General features: G+C 43.1%; 1 protein-coding gene across 2 annotated transcripts in view; it reads right to left on the reverse strand.

The window, feature by feature from the left end:
* FAM91A1 (family with sequence similarity 91, member A1) overlaps positions 1 to 804 on the reverse strand; it is a 37,327-nt gene extending 36,523 nt beyond the window's left edge. Inside the window, exon 1 of one of the 2 annotated variants that reach the window (XM_004679603.2) lies at positions 686 to 804. In XM_004679603.2, coding sequence (XP_004679660.1) covers positions 686 to 757 — 72 coding nt within the window. In that variant the 5' untranslated portion in view covers positions 758 to 804. The remainder of the gene's footprint in view (positions 1 to 685) is intronic. The other variant, XM_012723067.1, reaches the window with a different exon arrangement.
* Positions 805 to 11,155: the final 10,351 nt, after the last annotated feature.

An 11,155-nucleotide genomic window follows, 5' to 3' on the forward strand; every position in this document is an offset into this window, starting at 1 on the left:
CAACTCAGACAAAAACCTCATGCCACTCCCTTGTTGGAACAGCTCAAATAAATCCATCTTGTCTGGAGAATAAAGCTCAAAAAACAAAAAAAAACGGAATCGGCCCTAACTTCAGCCTCATCTACCAACACTCCCAGGTGCTCATATAGTTCCAAACGCCAGTGGTAGCAAGTGGTTCGATACTTTTGAAACATCACCTTTCACCTTCTTCCCCTCCCAGGAAAACCCACATTCCTCTCCCTCTTAAGTAGTATTCGCCCTTTAAGATCCCATTTAAACGTATCCTCTACACATGCTCCACACTCTTGCTAATTTCTTCCCTTCTCTGTGCGCCCACATATACTATAATGGTGAGACGTGTGAACTATTACCCAGGAAGGTATTTATCTGTCACGTCCCTTCACCATCCAGATGTCCTAGAGGTCAAGGGTCGCGCTTTGAATATTTCGCTGGCACCTAGAACGACGCCCAGCTGAACGGGGGCTACGGGCAAAGCGCCAGAGGAATCCGGGGTCACCGTTCCATTTCCCTGAGCCACAGCCCGTGTGGCCCTGTGGCCCCGGAGTCGTCCGCTCCTCACCCCAGGGCAGGGGTGGGTGTTCCCGAGACCCGGACGGGGGAAGGGAGGGGAGTCAGCTCCCGGCACACAGGTGACGGCGGGGCGGGGCCGGTTCCGCGGCCGTACCTGCCTCACGTTGGCCGGCAACTTGCTCCAAGGGTAGTTGTGCCGGATGTGAAACTCCACGTCTATGTTCATGATGCCAGAGCCGGGGCCAGCCGCCACCGCGGCTGCAGAGACGCCTCCCGCCCGCCCGCCCGCTTTCGGCCTGTCAGGTGAGCCCGCGGGAGGCCCCGCGCCTCACACCGCGGCGGGCCCGGCTTGCCCCATGGCCAGGGTTCCCGACAGCTCGGCGCCGTCCGGGCCACGGGGCACAGCAGCAGCGTTGGTTGGCAGTAGGGGCGCCACGGCAGCTCCAAGTTTCTTCCTAGTTTCGGCCCACCGGAAATGGCTTTGGGCCTACGTCACTTCCGCCCGCTGGATTGAGACCCGAGGAACGCGGCCGGAGTCTACTGCGGCGCCCCTCCCCCTACTCTCTGAGGGGCGGGGCTACGAGGTGGGGTCCAGAGAGAGACCTGGGTGGCCGCCCTAGCTCGCGCCCAGGTTTCCCGCCTCCGGTCCCTAGATGGGTTCAGATTAGCGCTTGGGTTTACATTGTCATTGCTGGTTGACCTACTTTCTACAAAAGTGGGTGGCCCAAGAGCAGGTGATTACAGACACTGCGGTTGTGTGTCTGAGAAGCAGTGACTCAGGAAGGGGATGACAGCTAGCTTCAACTAATGGAAGATCTGTGAGCCCCCTGGGACCTTCCATAGCCAACCCACAACCCCTGAACTAGGGCCAGGTGGGCGCGGCCCAGACTTATGAAAGGATTTACAAATCCATTATTTCTCCCAAATTGAGCAAGAAGCCACGTGAAGTGGTAGAGCAAAGTTGGGGATCCTTCATCTTTCCAAGTATGTTCCTGCATTTGTGGAAGGGGAATATTGGGCTCTACTTCTAGGGTTCAGACTCTTAAAATGTTGGGATTTGGAGAGCTGGAATTTCAAACATCTGGTGCTGATAATTGGGGGAGGCTCAAAGGGTGACAAAGACCCTTGCCAACCTTTGTCAAGCATATTCGTAGGTGCTTTCTTCTGCTCCTACAACCACGCCCCACCTCCAAAACATACACACACACACACACACACACACACACATTTCCAGCCCTTTTCAGTTCTAGAAAGGTCGTCTTTGGGGATAGGCTTTTCCGGAATTTGTTACACTATCTTAGGAAACCCACCACCATTGTTACTGCCAGCAACCAGATACAAGTTTAGAATTTTTTAGGGCTTTGAATCCTATATACAGGCCTCATCATCATACTGGTAAAGAGAAATCTGACCAAGAGACATTAATTCAACAAATATTGTTTGCCTGCTATATATTAAGCCCTTACCTTGTGATAGATAGTTATTCATCACACCCTATTGAAATAATTCGAGTTACATCTTGATATTATAGAGGAGGAAATTGCGGCTTGAGAGGGCTGCCTGACTTGCTCCCAAGATCACACAGGTGATAGTGACAGAGAGAAACAAGGGCCCAAGGCTGTCTCATGCCAGAGCTGTGCTTTTAATTCCTTAATTCAGGTTCTCACTCACTGACCTCTTTTGCCTCCTGTTCTAGTTCAGGCAATGTTCATTCAAAATCAACAACATAAGTCCCACCACTAAAATAATTGTAAGTGTAGAAGAATCTATTTTCTTCCAGAGCTTAACTTTGATTTAATGAAAGTTAAAGTCAGCGTAGTTTTTTTTTTTTTAAGATTTATTTATTTATTCATACAGAACTGGGGTACAGGCCAGAGGTGCAGGGAGGTGAGAGGATTCACCAGAGACAGAGTGAGGAGCAGATCTAGGAAGTACGCTGCTGAGGGGAGCAGCGGGAGGGTCAAGAGAGTTCTGCTGTGCCATGTGGATCACCTCCCAGACAGGGAATAGAAATCACACTGAAGTGGCTGCAGTTTGCTTGCAGTGATAAACTTTAACCCGCCGCACCATCAGGAAGGGCCTAAAGTCGGTGTATTTTTAAAGTCCCTGTAAACCATTTGCATAGCCAATTATAGTAATTGGACAAAAGAATACTTGTAAATGCATATTTTTTATCAACAAATATTGAGTATAGTATTAATATGCTAAAGACAACAAGAGCAGACAGAGGGTAGTGGAGGGGAACTTACACCTGATAAATAAGATGGAGATAATTGAAAATGACCATGGTGAATAGAGGTCTAATTTATCAGGCAGCTAAGAAAAGAGGAAATTTAAAGGAGGAAATAATAATGGGTCAAAAGTAAAGACTGAAATAATCATTGCTATAAAGTGAACACAAAGTTGACTGAAAGAGTAATTTATTTAAAAGATTATTCAGAGCAAAATGGAGGTGCTGATCCAGAAAATTTCTCTCTATGCTGGCCCTGACTTCAGGGTTTGGGGGCTTTTTAGTTTATATCGGTCAGATACATACACAGAAAGAGGTCATAGTACAATTTAAAAGGTGAAAATCTAAGCCCCCACTCCCTGGCCAGCAGGCAGATCTGGGAGGCTGGACAGGGCTGCCTCATGGGACAAGGCCATAAAAGCAACCACCATGAGCACAAAACCCCGACCAGCTCCAGAACTGTAAAGCAGAAGCCAGAACATGTTTCTGTGTCAAAGGCCAGCGCCTGAGAACAGACATCCCAGCAGATAACAAGTGCAAACTGAAACCTCAAGTTAGAAAACAGAGTATGAGAGAGAGCCTCAAATCCTCCTTCCTGCAGCCCTCTCCAGTCTCACCTATTGCTTCCCTTAGCAGTGTATTTCAGTAAATCCACCTTTTTTGTTCTCTGTCTCTGGAGAATTCTTTCACTCCCATGACTATGGCCTCATCCCCATATTTGTCACCACTACAAAAGACAGAAAGAATACATAATTTTTTTTTAACGAAGGAAAAATGTCTAGGTAATTTCTAACATTGTTCAGCTAGCTAAGGGAAGTTGGTTTCTAGCAAAGCTGGTAAAAGAAAAGCCATCCTTAACCTCACTGAGTTAATTTAGCCAGAGTGACCTGTGTTTGAGAAGATACAAGGATCAAAGGTGATTTGACTCGTTTTTGCTTATTCAAAATGTATCTTTAGAGACAGTAGGCCCAACCAGGCTCTTACTGCAACTTAAAAATTTGGCAGGGACTCAGTCTCTGAACTTTGTAAGACATTTTCTTCATTTTTCATCCCAGCGTTCCTCATAATGAACAAGGATCATTGTTCTTCTCATGCCAACCCTGAAAGCCGAAGTATAAATTTTCCAACAGAGTAAATAATAGAATTTTCTTTTCTTGGTCCACTTGGCAAGAATCCAAGGCCTTGAGAGCAGGAACCCACAGCAACTTGGGCTTGTGAAACTGGAGTGCTAATTAAAGTACAAATACAAATTGCGCCCAAGGTGGCCAGTCTTTGAGAGATTGGAAACAAAGCAGGTGGAGGATTCTTGGTTACCCCAGAGGCTCACTAGCCCCCTCTGCTGGATAGTTCAGGACCAGGCCTGCTCCCTCCAACACCAGGAAGCGGAAAACATCTGCTGTTTGTGATTCACAGGCAGCCTCATTCTTTAGCTCCTGGCTCCATTTTGGTAAACAATAAGGTACATCTTTTTAAATCCTTGACTCAGGTCTCTGCTATTTCTGCTTCAGACATTTGCTTTTCAAATTCCAGAGAGGTCAGAAACTGCAGAGTTAGAAAGCCGGCCCCAGAAGCTGCCATCCAGGTTAACCTTGTGAAGAAACAATCTGATAAAAAATACAAGTGCAGAGGAGATTCCATCTCCTCTGGCTTTACCAGCTCAGACTAAAGAAAATCACCTGACTGGCTCGGGCAATCTGCCCTTCAGCAAGTTTCCAAGACTATTTCATTGCTAAAATTCCAACACATTTAATGAGCTGAAGCAAACTAAATGTATGGAGCTGCCTCTGGTAGTCTAGCTGCACAGACCTTACAGTAGTACCCACTGAGGAGGCTTCCAAAGATGCCTGCTTCCTAGTCCCTGGCGCCTGCGAATGTGTTACTTACCATGGCGAGAGGGATTTAGCAGGTGTGTTTAGTGAAGGATCTTGAGATGGGAAATTCATCCTGGGTTATTCGAGTGTCTCGGTGTCATCACAGGGTCCTCATGGGAGGACAGAGTCAGAGACAGATGAGACATTTAAGCAAGGTCGGAGTGACACAGGGCACTGGGGAGCTTTGTGGAGCCGGAAAAGGAAATGAATTCTCCCCTGGGGCCTCTGAAAGGATCACAGCCCTTCTGATTCATCTCAGATTTCTGATTTACATAACTTCAGGGTAAATTTGTGTGTGTTTAAGCCACTAAATTTGCAGAGATGTGTTGCAGCAGTCATAGAAATGAATATACTCTCCTGAGAATAAAATATGCCAAACAGCTGTTACATCAAATTTCATAATTATGTTATTAGATTTGAAATATAAATATGCATAAGAGGAATAACAACTATTTACCCTTATCATTTTTTGTATACACAAAAATGGCACTTGTTCGTCTGAGATCAAATTTGAAAGAGAAAGGTTGGGTATGGCATTAAGTAAGACTAGGGAAGCAGCAGCAGAGAAGGAAACAGTGTCCAAAAAAAAAGACAGGAAAGGAAATAACTAAACATTTTCTATTTCAGTTTCACCTAGGTGTGACCTTGGCCATGGGTTTCCATACTGTAAGTGTTCTTCTTTGTTCCCAGGAACAATTCATCTCCCCCTGATGCTCAACATATTCCCACCTCACAGCTTTTACCCTTGCTGTATCCTTAGCTGTGAATACCTTTCTCCAGACCTTTGCACCCACTGGCTCTTAGAACAGCCTTCCCCAACTGCTCTGCCTAATCTAGCCACACAACCCCTGCATTACCTTGGTCTATTTCCTCCCTTGCAAGGAATCACTATAACATTGTCCTGTCTGTTTCCTTGTTTGCTGTCTTCCCAAGAAGAACATAATCTCTGTGGAAGAAAGGACCTTATCTATCTCCAGTGTGTAGAAACATAACTTGCGCATAATAGACACTCAATAAAAACCACTGAGTGTATTGAATTAGTGGACTAGTTATATGACATCTGTTCCCAAATGTTGCCTTCTTAGTTAATTATAACACATCTCCAGGCTTCCCCCCCCCCACCTTGCCTACATTATTTCTGATAACATCTAAAGTATTTAATAATTTAGTTTTTTTAAAAAAAGATTATTTATTCGTACAGAACTGGGGTACAGGCCAGAGATGCGGAGGGTGAGAGGATTCACCAGAGACAGAGTGGGGAGCAAAACAGGCAGATCGACGAAGTACACTGCTGAGGGGAGCAGTGGGTGGGTCAGGAGAGGTCTGCCACACCATGTGGTCACCTCCGGGGCGGGGATCGAACTCATGCGGAAGTGGCTTTAGCTTCTTAGTGCTGTGCTTTAACCCGCTGCGCCACCAGGGAGGGCCCGTTAATAATTTAGTTTTTTAATTATTTGTTTCCCCCATTAAACTGGAGCACTCCAAAAGTAGAAGCTTTTCTTCCTTTTGCTCTCTGCTACGTCCTCAAGCTTAGAACAGCACATAGTATACACTCAATATTGAAGGAATGTATAATAGAACATAGAGAGCAGAATTCTGATAGGAATTTGAGGGTTCTCCTGAAAATCTGAAAAAAAGCCCGCAGCACTTTAGACCCCCCCTTTTCAAACTGATCAGTAGAGTTAAGGACAAATTGTTTGACTTTTCCTTAAACACAGTCTCCACACCTCCCTATTACCTCTGTTATAGAAACTGTCAATTGTGAAAATCATCCCTCTTGCACTTTATTGCGGAGTAGAGGAATATTCCTGTACTCTTGTCTCCATTGAAAATGAAAGAAATGACAGCCAGACTGTCTATTCTGTTTCACATTTTACACTTCAGAAACAGTAAGATATTTGCACTTCCTTAAACATTCCATAATGTGTTAATCACATTGGGGCTTTGCTTATAGAAGTCCCCTCTCTGGGATGCATTTCTCTTCCTCCTGCGTGGAAAATGCCGAGTCCACAGTGTAATAGTCAAGGTATCCACTAGGGGCCGATCTGACACAACACTTCCCTGCCAGTTCCTAAAACCTGAAAGTCTTGCCCATTTTTGACTATTATTAACTTTGATCCGAGGCCTTCTTTTCAGACTTTGAAGCCCTTGATAATCCTTCTCTATTTGTCTGTAGAATCTAGTAACAATGAATACATCGAATCTTCCTTGGAAATTGTTACACTTCGGCCTGCTGGGCTGTGATCCAATGGAAGTTTGTACAATCTCAAGATCACCATTGAACCTCAAGTTTTGCCGCTCCTGAGTGATCAGGAACACAGGCTACACCAGTCACTCACAGGTATGATTTATCATTATTAGAAGTTTTTTTACAGTATCCATGAGGAGTAATGGAATTTGTGAATTCCACAAAGCATCTGAAGAGTTCCTCTTATCACTTCCCCTGCCCCATTACTTGATCAAATTAGTTCATTTAAGTAAGTTGGTAAGATATGAAACATTTTTAATGTCAGATTCTTTTAATGGCAGGTCGGGGAATGGAGAAAGGTAGGACTAAGAGCATGAGAATCACCTGAGAAATGGTTTAAACTACCAGCACCCAGGCCCCACACAGACCAGGGACATCAGAATTCCTTACTTAGAGCCTACAGACAACACACTTTTCAGATATCCTCAGATGATACACAGCAATGGTTCACAAATTCAAAGCCTCTCTGAGTCTCAAGTACTCAACAAGCACGTGTTGAAATTAATTTTTCAAAAGAGGAGATTAAACAGATGACTTCTAATGCCCATGCTAACTCTACAATGCACTAATTCCATGGCCAATTATAATTTATTTTTTGCATAGGCAAGTTAATTTGCCCACTCGAGGTTTTTCTTTCAATGTGTGAAATAAACAAGCATCTATTCAAAATTCATGTAGATCAAGGAAATAATTTCTTTACTTTTGACAGCAGTCAGGAGAGCCATGTGATGAATAATCACACATTTTTGCACTAATATGGAAACAACAAGAGTTCGCGTTACACAGCAGGCATTGGTCCACATTAGAACTTTATAGTTTATTTCGGTGTGTTGTGACAGTGGCCTAGAACTTGGCTGACATGAAATATTTTTTGTGTCTGTCTACATTATGTCATTCAAACTTTACACCTTCAGCAACACGTAGTTCTCTTAACTAACAAGAAATACAAGTTTGTCTAGTAATGTAAACTGTGATTAGGAATTAAATTCCAGTACAGTGGACCTGTTTCGTGACCTCCATAAATGAGATCTAAGTGAAAGATAGGACACTTTCTTGGCTACAACTCCAATTAATTCCAGGAATATATAAATTGGCTTTTCTAAGTCAAGTGTGGTATTGGTCTCTCACTTTACAGAAATATGAAATTCCCTGGTTTAGAACTTATGGAGATTCAGTGAAAGATAATTGGTGACTACATCTTTTTAGAATTTGATTAGTCTTAATGCATAATGTTTTTTCTCTTTTTTCTTTCACTCATTCATACTTTTTTTTTTTTTAAAGATTTATTTATTTGTACATACAGAACTGGGGTACAGGCCAGAGGCTAAGGGGAAGTGAGAGGCTTCACCAGAGACACAGCGGGGAACAGAACAGGCAGATCGACGAGGTACACTGCTGAGGGGAGCAGTGGGCGGGTCAGGAGAGGTCTGCCGCGCCATGTGGTCACCTCCGGGGCAGGCGGGGATCGAACTTGTGCGGAAGCGGCTTTAGATTCTCAGTGCTGTGCCTTAACCCGCTGCGCCACCAGGGAGGGCCCATACTTTTTTTTTTAAGAGGATACAGAAAGTCAACTGAATTGTGTACTTGGTAAACAGTAGATCCAAGTTAAAAATCAATCAAGAAGGCAGCATCATCCATGTGCCTTTGAGAAGATAAGAATTATTATGGAGAAAGACAATAAAAAAAGTCAAGGTTCCTCTTTACATTTAAGCAAAACTAGTCTTTAAAACCAGGCTCCCATTGGCATATCTCGAGGAGAAACAATAAATGAAAATGAAATCTTCTAGGTGGAACATATGCTGAATTGAAATTATTGTTCCAGTGAGATTGCTATTTGAACAGTAAGAGGTTGAATTAAGAGTTTCTTAATTGGTAGATTTAAAACCCCATCTACCTCCCATTACCTGGTGGGATGACAGTTTGAGGATAACTAGGTACACCTTCAAAAATACAGTGGCTACATTTGGGGGGGGGGCTATATTAAGAGTCATATCTGAACATTTTTCAACCCCAAACAACTTTCAACTTGAAAGTAAGCTAAGACTTATTTTCTGTACCTAGGACATGTACTGAAGCAGAGGGATAGCTCTTATCTATGTTTCTTCTAAATAGTATCAACACCTGCATATTTGGGCCCCTGAAGCAAGGCAGCCATGAGAAAAAGAAATGAAGCAGAGGTCCCAACAGCAACTTTCCAAAGGCCCTGCATCTTCAGGGAGCTCTTAATTCTACAAAGGATGAAAGTTCCTGTGGGATTCTTTTAAGCAGCTGTCACTGACCTGGGCTAAAAGAGGACACTGAACAACACTGCTTTGTGGGATCTGTCAGTGGAATTAATACAAAAGATTACAATTAGTTCCTAAATGTGAAAGACACACAAAGCAGTTAATCTTGAAACTAAAACCAAAATCCCAGTGGAAAATCTCACTCTACACATCAGGGAAGAAGGTCAGAGGACCCACTACCTGGATTCATCCATCTTCCTGATTCTCATAACCCAATAACAGAAGTAGAGTTTGCAGCTGATTTTGTGTTGCTGCCAAATATTGCTTTCTGATTCTAGAGAAGGATTAATTTAACAAAAGGATCTATTGTAACAAAAATGGGCTAAGTGGTCACTATGGGCAAAAAGCTAAAAGTACAGGGGAACAGAGATGAGCGGGCAGCATCCTTACCTCGAATAGTTTACACACAAGTAGGAATGAGAATCCAGGCATTTAATTCAGTGGACACAGAGTAGAATACACTGATGGTGACAGATGATGGGTGGGAGAGGCGGTGGGTGAGTCTAGAGGAAAGAAGTGGCTCTTCCAATAAACGAAGCCATGGAGGAGATGGCTGTTCCAGGGACTTTAATGCCTGCATAGATCCAAAGGGATTGGAGGAAAATATTTTTTTCCTTTTATCAATTTATTAATTTTTATGTTGTTCATTCTTATTAGCTTATGTATGTTTAATAATATAGTAGTTTGTTTTTACATCATTTTGTGCTTTTTTCCATATTGGTTGTAATCCCTGTTCACCCCCATTCACCCATGTGCCATCACCATAGTCCAGTGTATTCCTTCCCCTCCCCCCCATTTCTAATCCCATTCCCCACTCCACCCCATACAATGTCTCTGGTATACAGTTGTTCATTATTATTATTCTCCTGATCCTTTACTCTCCTTCTGTGAGTGAAACCATTCAGTATTTTTCTTTTTCTTTCTGGCTTATTTCACTAAGCATTATCCCTTCAAGCTCCATCCATGTTGCTGCAAAAGACATGGATTTATCTTTTTGCTTGCTGAGTAATATTCCATTGTGTGTATGGACCACATCTTTTTAATCCAGTCATTTACTTTTGGGCATTTGGGTTGATTCCATGTCTTTCCTATTGTAAGTAAAGCAGCAATACACATGGGGGCGCAGGTGTCTTTTTGAATCAATGTTTTTGTGTCTTTTGGGTAGATACCTAGAAGTGGGATAGCTGGGTCATATGGAAGCTCCATTTTTAGCAGTTTGAGAAACCTCCAAATAGCTTTCCATACTGGTTGTAAGTTGTTGTTCACATTTTTACAGTTTTTGATCTCTCCCCTCAGGTGTAGTCCCCATAAACATCCCACCACCACATCACCTGTGACCCCATCACTATAGTCTCTCTTCCCACCCCTGTTTGGATCCATGAGAAAAAGATGTTTTGGCTGGTGGCAAGGGCTAGTATGGGCTATGTCTGGAGACAAGGACACACCAAATTAAAAAGGACTGAGGGATGTCTTTGCTAGATTCTGACATTAGTGACATAAATGACCAGAAAACCCCACCTAAGAGATGACTCTCCTTTCTTACCTGTTCAATATTTTATGGTGTAGTAATAGGTCATGATTCTAATGGCAGATTTTGCATTTAAAATCCTAGTCAACATATTCAAATATATACAAATGAAGCAGCTTATAACTTGTCCTATTTTTACATAGAACCCCCCACCCCACTGTCAACAAGACCAAATACATCAAAGAAAGAAATGTAGCCTGTCTTAAATATTAAAGTGGATTGACGTCACTTGTAGACTTTTGCCAGCTGAACAGTCCATGGATTCTAGAACTATAAGATACTGGGTGTTCATTTTATAATTAAACCACAAGTTAAAGATTCACCACATATTACATTGAAAACCAATAACTGGTACAAGTCAGTACCAACTATTTCTGATATAAGAAACCAGACACACCTTCTACTAACAAATAATGACAGGACAGGGTGACAGAAGACCTAGGAAGGCATACCAGGGTTGCT

Source organism: Condylura cristata, unplaced genomic scaffold, assembly GCF_000260355.1.
Source record: "Condylura cristata isolate star-nosed mole 26May11 unplaced genomic scaffold, ConCri1.0 scaffold00009, whole genome shotgun sequence".
Lineage (NCBI taxonomy): Eukaryota > Metazoa > Chordata > Mammalia > Eulipotyphla > Talpidae > Condylura > Condylura cristata.